This window comes from Melozone crissalis, unplaced genomic scaffold (genome assembly GCF_028551555.1).
Source record: "Melozone crissalis strain CALT ecotype California unplaced genomic scaffold, PUWL_Pcris_2 ptg000116l_1, whole genome shotgun sequence".
In the NCBI taxonomy this organism is placed as follows: Eukaryota; Metazoa; Chordata; class Aves; order Passeriformes; family Passerellidae; genus Melozone; species Melozone crissalis.
In genome coordinates this window covers 1,192,182-1,205,072 of record NW_026535893.1, presented here as the reverse complement: position 1 = coordinate 1,205,072, position 12,891 = coordinate 1,192,182, and the positions used below count along the sequence as shown (strand labels likewise).

The 12,891-nt window shown below is 54.3% G+C and overlaps 1 protein-coding gene across 1 annotated transcript; it reads left to right on the top strand.

Annotated features, from left to right (window-relative positions):
- The first annotated feature begins 4,716 nt into the window (after positions 1-4,716).
- Positions 4,717-5,490, top strand: LOC128948226 (olfactory receptor 14J1-like). The gene has a single exon (XM_054292840.1). It carries the CDS (start codon positions 4,717-4,719, stop codon positions 5,488-5,490), a length of 774 nt encoding a protein of 257 aa, XP_054148815.1.
- Positions 5,491-12,891: the final 7,401 nt, after the last annotated feature.

The window sequence follows — 12,891 nt, the reverse complement described above, 5'->3', positions numbered from 1 at the left end:
CAGGCTGACTGCATTTCCGCCCTTCTCCCCCTCTTCTCTTCCACCCTCGCCATGTGGTTCGGCGCCATTAAATGCACATGGCGGGGGCGAGTTTTTACCGATCCCGGCGGGGTCCGACAATCCGGCCGCGTTCCGCGCCTTCTCCGCGAGTCCCTGCCAGAAGCATTGCGCGCGCTGCTCTGCCTCCTGCACCGGATCAGTGACCGGCGGGGAAGGGACGGATAGAGGAACCGCGGATTTTTCGGATGGTTCTGCGGGGGGGCTGGGACCCGGCGGGCTCCACGGGAGGGTCAGGGGGTCCCCTGGGGGCTCCGGGGGACCTCCTGGGGGCTCCGGGGGATCTGGGCTCGGGCTCGGGAAGGGGTGGAACGCGCCCGGCCCCCGCATATTCCCGCCTTCAATCCGATTGCTCTCAGAGGCGGTCTGCGTCGCGGCCCCCACCCCCAGCTTTGGTGTAGCTAATAAACATGTACACGTGGCTTTCCGCATCTCCTGTTCTTCTAACGTCTTGCGTAGGGCCTCTTCTACTTTCCCCCACGCTTTGAGGTTTTTACCACTGCCTGCGGACTTAGAGTCCTCTGCTGAGGCGGCAGTGCACTTCTCCCGCGCTTCCGAATATAATATATTTACCGGACGTTTGATCGTCCTGAGCTCTAGGAGCCTTGCAATAGCAAGATTAGAATTCCTGAGCTCACCTTTAATTCCCCATTGCTCATGAGCCTGACTTACGACCTTTGCTGTAGCTTCCATGATTCGAGGGCATCCCCTCCGCTGTAGTCGGACCCCCCGCTACAGCCGCCGTCCTCTGTCCAGGCGATTCCCGTTCCCCGGGCGCTAATCGGCTTCCCGGGGTTTCGGCACCAGTTGTTGCCTTCTGGAGCAAGGCAAGGCGACCTGGTTCTGAGGAAACGGCACGGCGACCCAAACTCTCCAGGGTCACTCGGGCCAAGAACACACGCAGACACCAGTATGGTGGACAGTTCAAGACCTTTATTGTCCCGTCTCGTCGGGTTTTATACTGGGAAAGTTTTCTCTACATCAGGGGGTCTTACCTTACTGTAATTGGTTAGTAAGGAGTCGAAAGTTACTAATGTTAGGGGGAATTATATTCTTGGGTGATCCCTTATCACTAGGCATTAGGGGGAGAGGAATTCTACTGCTTTCCGTGACATCGCGAGATTTTCCGAGCGCCTGTCCCTGTCTACTACACCTTAGGGCCAGCTCTCATCTGCCTGTGAAACACTGGGGCTCTGTACTTTCCTTCTTTTAGAAAAGAATTCTCCTTCTTGTCCAGGTGCCCATGGAAGAAAATTTGGGATTTGGCCTCCCAATTTCCCTCTAACCAAGGATTTCCCCAAGAGAAAAGCTGTGAAGACAAACAGGTCTGGCTAGCCTTGGCCCCCTTGGTGCTGCCTCTAATCAGCCTTTGAAACACTTGGGCTCTGCCCTTTCCTTCCTGTGGAGAAGAACTGTCATTCTGATCCAGGCACCCATGGCTGAAATGGAATTCTACCTCCAAAACTCCACAAATATCCAAGGGTTGCTTTCAGACAAAACCTGCAAGGACCGACAGGTGTGGCTTACCTTGGCCTCTGGTGAGTGCCTCTAATCTGCCTTGAAACCCTGAGGCTCTGTGGTTTCCTTCCTATAGAGAAGAACCATCCTTCTTGTCCAGGTACCCATGGCCTCAGGCACATGAGCACTGTATAGGGATAGAGGAGCTCTGTGCTCAGTGGGGAGGAAACTGAGGATAGCAGAGGAGAGCCCTGGGAGGGACTGAAGGGAGGTTTCAAAGATGGTGAATCCTTTTGACATAGTGGAGAACAGCTTGAAATAGAAAAATTAATGCCAAGGGCATCTGGGGAGGCCCAGATTGGGAACAAAGACAATGGAGTTTCCCTCCCAGGGCAGGGCTGTGGTGCAGCACATCCCCAGCAGGAGCCTGGAACAGCCCAAGGCTTTGTGTGGGCAGGCAGAGGCAGGCAGGAGGCAGAGCTGTCAGCAAAGGAAGGGCCCAGCCAGGTGGGGCAGCTGGGGGATGCCGACAGCCTGCAGGGACAGAGGCGCAGGGCAGGGACACTGTGGGACAGCCTGAGCTGCACAAGGCACAGGGATGGGCAGCAGCTGCAAGACAGCCCTGTCAGAGCCAACTTGGGCAGCACTTTGGCCATGGCTGCTGACCCTGGACCTGAGGCCACGAGGGGACAAGTGACCCTTGCAGGGCTGGGGACTCATTGCCTCCTTGTCCCTGCTCAGCAGCCTGGCAGGGGCCGCCCCATGCTCCTGCCCTTGCCATTGCACATCCCCACATGCCAGTGCTCATCCCGGGAAGAGCCCTGAGCAAGGAGGGAGGGACAGCATCTGCCTGGCCAGGGGCTGGGGCTCAGGCCTTGGCCTTTGCATTCCTCAAACACATCCAGGTTTGCTCAGCACCAGAGACACCTTTCCCTTGTTTGTCCCCACCTGGCATCACTGCCTCCAGTGTTCTGCTCTAACTGGAACCTAGGGACACTGTCTGATTCATGTCCCTCAGTAGGACCCATTAAAACTTCAAGAAATTTCAGAGTTTGAATTTAATTTTGAGTTCTTGAGAAATGTTTTGAAGACACTCTCAGGGATTGAGTCTGATGTAAACAACACCAAAGTCCCAGAGGCTCAGTCCTTGTGCTGTGTCTGCGCTGCTGAGCTTTAAAGGAACAGCTCTTCCCAGGGCCAGCTCCTCTCCCAGCTCAGCAGGGCTGAGGGCTCTGCCTGCAGGCACTGAGGGGACAGGAGCCAGGCAGAGACAGGCTGGAGGCAATCAGGATTGGGAAGATATTGAGCTGAGGCTTCACTTGGGGAAACATCTTCACAGTCCTGTGCATGGTGAGTGTGTGGGTGCAGGGCAATGTCCCCTGTGCTCCTGGAGGGATCTCCTGAAGCCAGCACATCCCACAGCCTGGGGGATGTGTCAGGAGGACTCTGCCAGTTTCTCTGTGGCACAGGAGGAGGAGGAGGAGGAGGAGGATGTGCTGCAGAGCAGGGGTGCCCTTCTGAGGGAACTTGTCATGAGAACATTCAGGGCTGGGGTTTCCAGCTTGGATCTCTGCTTTCCTGAATCTGTGCTCCCACTTTTCCCTGGCTCAGCTTAATGACAATGCAAACTCAACTGTGCAGGGCAGAGCAGGGGCTGAGCCTCTTAAACCATCACCCTGAGGATTCCTGGGCACCTCAGCAAGTGCCTGCACCTGCCCAGCCTCCAGATCCACACAGCATCACATTTCCATGGTGCCCAAGCTGGGGGAGCTGTTCTTTCATCCCTGCAGGGCCGAGCAGCTGCAGGGCAGGGCTGGCCCAGGGCCTGGGCTGGGCTGTGGCAGCTCTGGCAGGAAAGGAGCCCAGAGCCACAGGAGCAGCTCTGGCTGAGACAGCTACCACATCAGAGCCGTGGGCAGGCAGGGAGGGAGGCAGTGCTGAGGGAAGCCCTGCTGCAGGGCAGATGTGGCACCTGCCGGGCCTGCCCTGAAGGGCACACACTGCCCTGAGCAGCACAGCTCTTGTGTCCCCTCGCAGCCAGCACAGCCATCAGCCCGGGGCCTCGGAGCCCTCAGTCCCTCCTGGGCCGGCAGAGCAGCCCCAGAGATGAAGGACATCTCTGCAGCCATGTGCCCATTCCCTGCTGACCAAGGCCTGAGGGCCACTGTCCTGCCCTGCTGCTGCCTGGCAGGGGCTGGGCAGGGCTGGCCAGGGAAAGGCTTTTCCTCAGGCCCAGCTCTCTCTCTCCCCTTGCCTTGCCCAGGTGCTGCTGGCATTGCTGATGGGCTCTCTGGAATGGCAGTTCCAGCTGCAGGGCCAGGCCCAGCCCTTGGGCTCCTCCTGTGCAGGCTGAGCACAGCAATGGGGTGTCCCAGCTCCCTGTGCCCGGGCAGCTCTGGGCAGGGCAGCCTGGGAGGCTGGCAATGAGCCCACTCTCCTGACTCTGGGAAAGGCAGGAGCCCCTTTGTGTGCCAGGGATCCTCTGCTCTCAGCTGTGTCTCCTGGCTGTCCAGGCTAATGCAGGAGTGGATCTCAGAAAGGCGCAAGTGCAGGGCAGCTGGAACAGGATAGAGGGACAGAGCAGCTTCCCTCAGTCTGCACTAAGCCTCAGACAATCCTCCTCCCTCCCTGGACAATCTGTTCTCCTCAGGTTCAGCAGAATGTCTCGTTCTGCCTTCTGTTATCCCCATGCCTTCACCCAGGCAGTTCCTCTGCCTTAGGGGAAGATTCTTTATCCAAGTCCCAACACCAGGACTGGACCCTGCCCTCACTGTTCCTCTGCACTGACTGGGGGTCAGGGCTGACTCCCAGGCGTCCTGCAGGGCAAGGTCCAACTCCTCACACAACATCGGCCAGCAGCAATTAGGGCTCCAGCAATCAAGGTGAAGTAAGATCTCTGAGACTTGGACAGGGGGAGGTGTTTAGTTGCAGAAATGAGTCTATGAGAAAGGGCTTGACTTTTCAGTGAGAAATCTCCCCTCAGTTATCACTGTCATTCCTTCTTCAAAAGGTTCCAATATCTGGAGACAGCAAATGTCCAACAGCAGCTCCATCAGGCACTTCCTCCTGCTGGCATTGGCAGACACACGGCAGCTGCAGCTCCTGCACTTCTGCCTCTTGCTGGGCATCTCCCTGGCTGCCCTCCTGGGCAGCGGCCTCATCATCAGCGCCGTAGCTTGCAGCCACCACCTGCACATGCCCATGTTCTTCTTCCTGCTCAACCTGGCCCTCAGCGACCTGGGCTCCATCTGCACCACTGTCCCCAAAGTCATGCACAATTTCCTCTGGGACACCAGGAACATCTCCTACGAAGGATGTGCTGCACAACTCTTTCTGTTTGCCTTTTTCATTTCAGCAGAGGTTTCCCTCCTGACCATCATGTGCTACGACCGCTACGTGTCCATCTGCAAACCCCTGCACTACGGGACCCTCCTGGGCAGCAGAGCTTGTGCCCACATGGCAGCAGCTGCCTGGGCCAGTGCCTTTCTCAATGCTCTCACGCACACAGCCAATACATTTTCCCTGCCCCTGTGCCATGGCAATGCCCTGGGCCAATTCTTCTGTGAAATCCCACAAATCCTTAAGCTCTCCTGCTCACATTCCACCCTCAGGAAACTTGGGGTCATTGTGGTTAGTGCTTTTCTGTTGTTCGGTTGTTTTGTGTTCATTGTTTTCTCCTATGTGCAGATCTTCAGGGCTGTGCTGAGAATCCCCTCTGAGCAGGGATGGCACAAAGCCTTTTTCACCTGCCTCCCTCACCTGGCTGTGGTCTCCCTATTTGTCAGCACTGGCATTTTTACCTACCTAAAGCCCCCATCCATCTCCTCCCCATCCCTGGATCTGGCAGTGTCAGTTCTGTACTCAGTGGTGTACTCAGGGCCTCCAGCCCTGAACCCCCTCATCTACAGCCTGAGGAACCAGCAGCTCAAGGCTGCAGTGTGGAGACTGGTGACTGGATGCTTTCAGAAGGATTAAACTGGTTGCCAAATTCTGCAAATTCCTTTTTATAGAAGTCATCTTTGATACTTCTTGTTGGTTTCATTGTTTTACTTTTATAATATTGTCCCTAAACAAAAGCCATTTATCCTGACATATCTCGTTTTGTTCCTCCACACCTTCACTGTTACCCACAGACTCTGTCAATGAGGAGCGATGCTCCTGGTGGGTTTAAATGACCTTAAGGACTTCCAAGCAGACATTTCACAGGAGATCCCCTTTTTGTTCCTTCTCTGGAGCTGCAGCAGCAATGTCTGTGTGCAGAGCAGGGGGCAGATCAGTGCTAGCCCAGCAGCTGTGCCCAGTAGCAGCAGCAGCACTTGGTGTTGCCAGTGCTGCTGCCATGGCCCTGCCCCGCTGCCCTGGTGGCCCTGGTGTTGCTGCAGGGCCTGAGTGCTCTTGGGGCCGGGCACAGTTCTGGGGGTGGCAGTGCCGGGGCTGCAGCAGGGACAGGCCATGGGCACTGCTGGGGCAGTGCTGACGCCTCAGGCCAGGGCCTGGGGGCTCCAGGCTCCTTGCCCAGGCTCTCTCAAGAACACGGCCAGGCCAATGCTCAGCACAGAAAAGCCCCGTGAGCAGCCCCAGGCTGGCCGTGGGCAGGCTGGGCACAAACAGCGTGGCTGGTGCTCTGCAAGGGCCCTGGGGCAGACGTGAAGGAGCAGCAGAGCAGGGGCTGATCCATCCCCAGTGCGCTGCACAGCCCAGGGCAGCGTCCCAGAGCGTCCTCATGGAGCTGCCAACAACATCCTCCCTCTGCAGCCCTGGCCTCTCCCCCAGCTCACACAAGTGCCCCATCCTTGCAGGCACAGACACTGCAGCACTGGCTCAGCAGCCCCTGTTTGCAATGCACAGAGCAAGGGGAGCACCCCCATGCTGTTGTTGTGGGGACGAACCTGAGGGAGCACAAATGCCATCAGCCCCAGGGGCCAGCAAGGGCTGGGGGACACCAGGGAAACCACTCAGCTTTGTCCTGGCCTCTGCAGTCAGCCAGAAAGTTTGTTCCCATCAGCTGGGAGTTTCCTGTCCCACTGCAGATGCTGTTTCCACTGGTCCAAGGGTGGTTTCAGAGTGTGCCAGAAGCAGCAAGGTTGGAAAAGACCTTGGAGATCATCAAGTACAACCTGTGCCCTGACACTACCTTGTCTCCCTGAGTCTCCTCTTCTCCAGGATAAACAACCCCAGCTCCCTCAGTCGCTCCTCACAGGACTTGTGCTCTAGACCCCCACCCCAGCCTTGTTGCCCTTCTCTTGACATGCTCCAGCCCCTCCATGTCCTTCCTAATTGAGGTGTGGCCTTACCAATGCTGAGCACAGGGGAAGAATCCCTGCCCTGCTCCTGCTGGCCACACCATTCCTGATCCAGGCCAGGAGCCACTGGCCTGCTTAGCCACCTGGGCACACTGCTGGCTCACGTCCAGCCTGCTGTCATCAGTGCCCCCAGGTCCCTTTCTGCCTGGCTGCTGTCCCCAGCCTGTAGCACTGCAGGGGTTGTGGCCGAAGTGCAGGACCCAGAACTTGGTCTTGTTCAACCTCACCTTGTTGGATTTGGGCCCTGGATACAGCCCGTCCAGGGCCCTCTGCAGAGCCCTCCTACCCTCCAGCACATCCACACTCACACCTAGCTTGGTGTCATCTGAAAATTTGCTGATGCTGGACTCAGTCCCCTCATGCAGATCATCAGTGCAGACATTGAAATACGCGGTGGCTGGCTCTGATCCCTCGGCCATCCTGTGAGTGCCCTGGGATGGCACTCAGGGTGATCTGTTCCATAACCTTGCTGGGCACCCAGGTCAGGCTGACAGGCCTGGAGTTCCCCAGCTCCTCCTTCCAGCCCTTCTTGGGGATGGGCTCACACTGGCACCTCCAGTGCTCTGGGACCTCCCTGCTGAGCCAGCACTGATGGTAGATGATGGAGAGCAGCTTGGGGAGCTCATCCACCAGCTCCCTCATCCCCCTGGGATGGATCCCATCTGCTCCCAGAGACACCTGTGAGCATCTGAGTGGCTCAGCTGGTCCCCAGCTGCTTCCTCCTGGATTACAGGGGGCTGTTCTGCTCCCTGTGCCCATCCACCAGCTCAGGAGAACACTTCTCCTAAGTGCAACCTGTCTTGTTCTTGAAAACCGAGGCAAAGAAGGGGTTAAGTACCTCAGGCTTTCCCTCATTTTTGTAACCATATCTCCCCCAATAATAGATGGAGATTGTCCTTGTACCTCCTTTTGCCATTATTCTATTTATAGAAAAATTTTTATTATCCTTCACAGAAGTGGCCTGGTTAAGCCTTAAGCTTTCACCTCTCTGATTTTCTTTCTGCATGACCTAACAACATCCTTAAACATTTCCTGAGTTACCTGCCTCTCTGTCCAAAGGTGATGCACCTTCTGTTTTGCCTCAAGTTCCTGCAAAAGGCCCATCACATACAGAACGTCACCTGTTGGCTAAAGAATGCCTCAGAGGAGGAAAATACAAGAGTCTATAAATTCAAAGAGGGAAAGCAAGCTAGTAAAGTAAAAGAAGAAAAAGAGGCTGGGAAGGCTAACAAAAACTGGGACCTCCTTGATCACTTACCTCCCTCCTACCCTTGCAGTACCTCAAATCCCTCCAATTCCTCTTTCTGTGGAGCCAATTCCTCCTCCTCTCCCAGCTGTCATTCCTTTACCACCTCCTAACCCAGTTATACCTCCACCACCTTCCCCTCAGCCCTCTCCTTACTCTCTTTACCCTTCACTACTGTTCCCTTACCTCCACCATCTCATGCACCCCTTATTCACCAGCAAGTTCCTGCTCTGCCTCCCCCAGCACAAATGAGAAGCCAAACAACACCTCAGAATCTCATGCCCAAGAGTGAAGTTACCCAGTCAGCCTCCACAGCTGATGTTGTTACAATCCATTGAAAGTGGCTGAAGTGGAAAAATTGTTCCCCCTCAGAGAAGTTCCCATGTGCAGGGTGGTCAGTGAGATTGGATTTGTAAACGCTCCTTTGACAGCGTCCAAAGTTTTAAACTTTAAGAAAGAATTGTGAAATTTAGTGGAAGAGCCAGTAGGAATAGCAAATCAAATTGATCCACTTTTCGCCCTAATATTTATACATGGGGAGAATTGAACTCCATCTTTAACATCCTATTTTCCCCAGAAGAGACTCGATTAATAAGAACTGCAGGAATTAAAATTTGGGAGCAAGAAAACCAACCCAGGCCCCCAGGTGACCAAAAAATGCCTTCAGTGGAGCCTGACTGGGACCCTAATCAAGAAGAGGGGAGAAGGAATATGAGAGATTACAGGTCCCTGATGACCTGAGGGATAAAAGAATCAGTCCCTAGAGGGAGTGATACCAGGTTAGCGTTTGACAGCAACCAGGAAAAAGACGAGACCCCAGCACCATGGCTTAATGGGCTAAAGAAAAACTTCCAGATTTACTCTGGTGTTGACCCAGACAGCCCAGAAGGCCAATCTCGGGTTCCCTGTGGTCAGGGATGACCCCGAGAATCCTTTTTTCCCAGCCTGGTGTTTTGAAGGAGTCTGAATTCTTCGGCTCTGGTTTCCAAGGTTCTTTATTGTTTCTTATCTATACAATTTTTTTCTCTGGCCTGCCAGAGGTCAGACAGAGGCACACTCCCTGCCCCTGGGCTGGTGTCTATGTTTTATACTATGAACTATGTGTACTTTATTTATCATTATTTTCCAATACCTAAAGACACATAGCAGGGGACTTTCAGTATTAATAAAAACAAATGCACCTTTTATTGAGTGCCCACAACAGATGTAACAGAAGGATTAGAAAGGAGATAAAGGACAGAGAGAGAGAGAGAGAGAGAGAGAAAGGAGGGTTGGGTGAGGGGAATAGCTACCAACAGCGAGATGAAATCCTCGTGGTCCGGCCAATAGATCCATATTGTCACATCAGGGAGAGTCTCAAAGTCTTTGGTTAACTCAGGGCTCTTTTATAATCTACCGCCGGGAGGGGAGCAGGATGGCACATGGAGGGAACAGTGGAGAATAAATCCATTGGAGACAGGCACAGACAGTCCAGTTCTGAACAGCACAAACCAGTGCCAGCAGTAAGCGGGGCCCGTTGTTTCAGGACTGGTTCCTATGGGAAACATCCCGCTTCCCATGGCAGACATCCCGCCCCAGTCAGGCCAGCACCCCTGGGTTAGAATTTGAAGGGTCTCAGTCTCAGTCCTTGGGGAGGTCATCAATCTCCGTCCTTGACGGCGGCTGTGAGGCAGATGAGGGATCTTTGGACCATCTCTTACAGACTGACATCCCAAAACATAGTAGTAATTATGCATTTCCCCTTAAAAATATAATTTATGGAATTAGGAAAATTATAACTATTTTTCTTATTTATAATAGTATTATTCTATATTTGTATTACGAAATTTTAATATTTATATTTAAAAATCCATACCTTCTTAGCAACCAAAAAATTTATTGGTCATTAGTTCTAAGTAACACAATTCCCAACATAATTCATTGAGCAGTGTGGCTATTGATTTTTCCTTCTTTATGCTAATCAGTCCTATTTTAAATCCTTTTGTTATCTTTTTTATCACTTTCAAAGACAGGATAAAAGGGGCCACTTTGGGGTCCGTAGAGACATTTCTGGGGCACATTTGGGGCAGTTTTGGGCCTGGAGAGGGAATTCAGAGAGAACTTGAGGGTCTGGAGGACACTTGGGGGAGCCGGGTGGGCACTTGGAGGGGCACTCAGGGATTCCGAGGGACAGTTCGGGGTCCAGGGCAGCACTTGGGGGTCCAAGGGGGCCCTTGGAGGTCAGGGAGGGGAATTTGAGGCCCTTCGGGGTCTGGGCAGGCCCTTGGGGGGGCTCTGACAGGGCTCTCTGGGGCGCGGGGGGTGATGGGAGTTGTAGGCGCGGGTGTATTGCAGTTTATCATGGCCGCGGAGCATCACAGGAGTTTGAGGCGCAGCTGCAATGGCTCTCGGTGGAGACGCGGGGCATGACGGGAGATAAAGTCCCAGCTGGAAAAGCGCTGGGCATGCGTCGCGGAGCATGATGGGAGCCGTAACCCCAGAAGTGTCTCGAACGGTCTGTTTTGAGGTCCGGGAAGGGTCTTGGGGGGACACTTCTGTGTCCGAGCCGAGACTTGAGGTCCTCGGTGGAACGTAAATGGTTCGGAAGCACTTGCGGGGAGCTCGGGGAGCTCTAACCGGGCTCTTTAGGTGTGGGGCATGGCAGAAGTTTTTTGCACAGGACTGTTCTGAGGGGCTCTGGGGCCGCGGGGGATGAGAGGAGATGAATTCCCAGAAGAGGGAACATTAAAAGTTCAAGAAAATTTGGAGTTTAAATTTAACTTTGAGTTCGTGAGAAGTTTTTTCAAGACACTCTCAAGGACTGAGTCTGATGTAAATAACAGCAAAGCCCTGAGAGGGTCATTAAAGTTTTCCTAGTCCAGTTTTGGAGAAAGATTTCAAAGAGCAGTAATAAAATATACATTTCTATTTTAAAAGGGTGTATTTTATTAAATTTCTCTTTAGAGCAGAGGTGATTGCAGCATTCTGTGATTGATATTGATCCAGGGTCTCTCCTCAGCAACTCTGCCCTGCTCACAGAAGCTGTGCCTTGAGCTCTGACCCAGTGTGGACAACCTTGCTCCACATTGCCCAGCCCCATCCTGTCTGTCCTCACTGCCCTGGGCCCTGCTGTGCTTGCAGAGCTGGCTGCACTCAGCCTGAGAGGGGTTTTCCCTTCTTGTACTTTTTGCAGCAATCTCAAACTGCTGAGTTTCTCCCCTGCAAACAGACACACTGCTCAGGTGTGTGCCAGCCCCAGGTGCCACCAAAGCCACTGCAGAGCTGCCCTGGGCCATCTGTGAGGGTGGATCATCAGCACAAGCTGCACTGGGCCACTGCAAGGGGCTGTGGCCATGGGCACTGCACTGACCCCACTGCTGGGTTTGGCTGCCACGGCCACCGTGAGAAATGAAACTGTCCTTGGAAACACTGGGGAGGACTGGGACATACTGGGGAACACTGGGAACGCTGTGGGAGACACTGGAACATACTGGGAGTTGAAATAAACAGGGCCAGGAGACTTCTTCTCCTTTTTAATGCCTTTATTAAAAGTGATCAGCTCAGGATTGGGCGGCTCGGCGGGTCTGCAGCGTCCCGTCGTCTCCCAGGGCGACTCAGAGGAGGAGGATATGCGCAGCTCTGTCCACAAGGGGCAGAGCTGGGGGAATCCAGTCCTCGTGGGAGCCTTTTGGGCGTGGTATTCCCCGCCAGGTGGTGCCCCTCCCACTCAGTCGGCCTGGTCTCACCGCCGGGGTCGTCTCTCTTGGTCAGGGCGAGAGGGTCCGAAGGTGTTCCACATCTCTGCAGGCTCAGCATTCGGCTCCTCACGTCCAGACATCACTCCAGTCTCTCAACTCTTAGGTGGCTCGTTGTTTTTGGGGTTTCTCCGTACAGCGGGGGACCCATGCTGCATTGTGGTCTTGGAGTCACTTTGCATAGCCCCCCTCACCTTCTCAGGTCTCTTCACCCTTCTGGGAAAAGAACACCTTAGCCTCGGGCGAGGCTCTGCTAATACAAAAGGAGCGATTAGCCTCAACGACCCGTGATTACAATAACAAAACACGAAGAACTTGGGCAGCTACAGTGCTCTGGCTGCCTTTTTGTAACTTTTTCTCACAAAAAAAATATTACCTGAATTTTGTTCATAACAGGAGTGACACTGGTGGTTACTGGGACAAACTGGGGACACTGGGGCCATTGCAGAGAAGACTAGGGATACTGGGGCATCCTGTGGATGACACTGGGAGGAAGTGGGAGGGACGGGGAATGGACTCAGGTGTATTGGGAGGGACTGGGCTGTACTGGGAGGGATTGGAGGGGCACTGGGCTTGTACTGGGTTCTACTTGGGATGAACTGGGCTGTACTGGGGTTGTACTGGTCTGTACTGGGGTTATACTGGTGTGTACTGGGAGGGACTGGGGGGGCACTGGGTGAACTGGGTTCTGCTTGGGATGAACTGGGCTCTACTGGGGTTATACTGGTGTGTAGTGGGGATGTACTAGGAGGGACTGGAGAAGTTGAATTGGCTGTTCCCGCCTCTGCCACATCCCATTTGCCGAGACTCCCGCCCATCAGCACCCAAAGCCAATCAGCGCCTGGTTTAGGACCTCGGAAGCGGTGCCTGATACTGGCGCCACTTTTTTTTTGCCTACAACTCCCGTCATGCCCCGCGGCCCGATTTAGACCCATTGGAGCTGGGACTACAACGCCCGTAATGCCCCGTGCTCCCCACAACCCCGGGATCCGCCCCCCCTTTGTCCCTTAAGTGTCCCCTAGACCCTCCAGGATCCCTCAGTGCCCCCTTAGTGCCCATTCGGGACTCCACAAAAGTGTCCTCGGACCCCCTG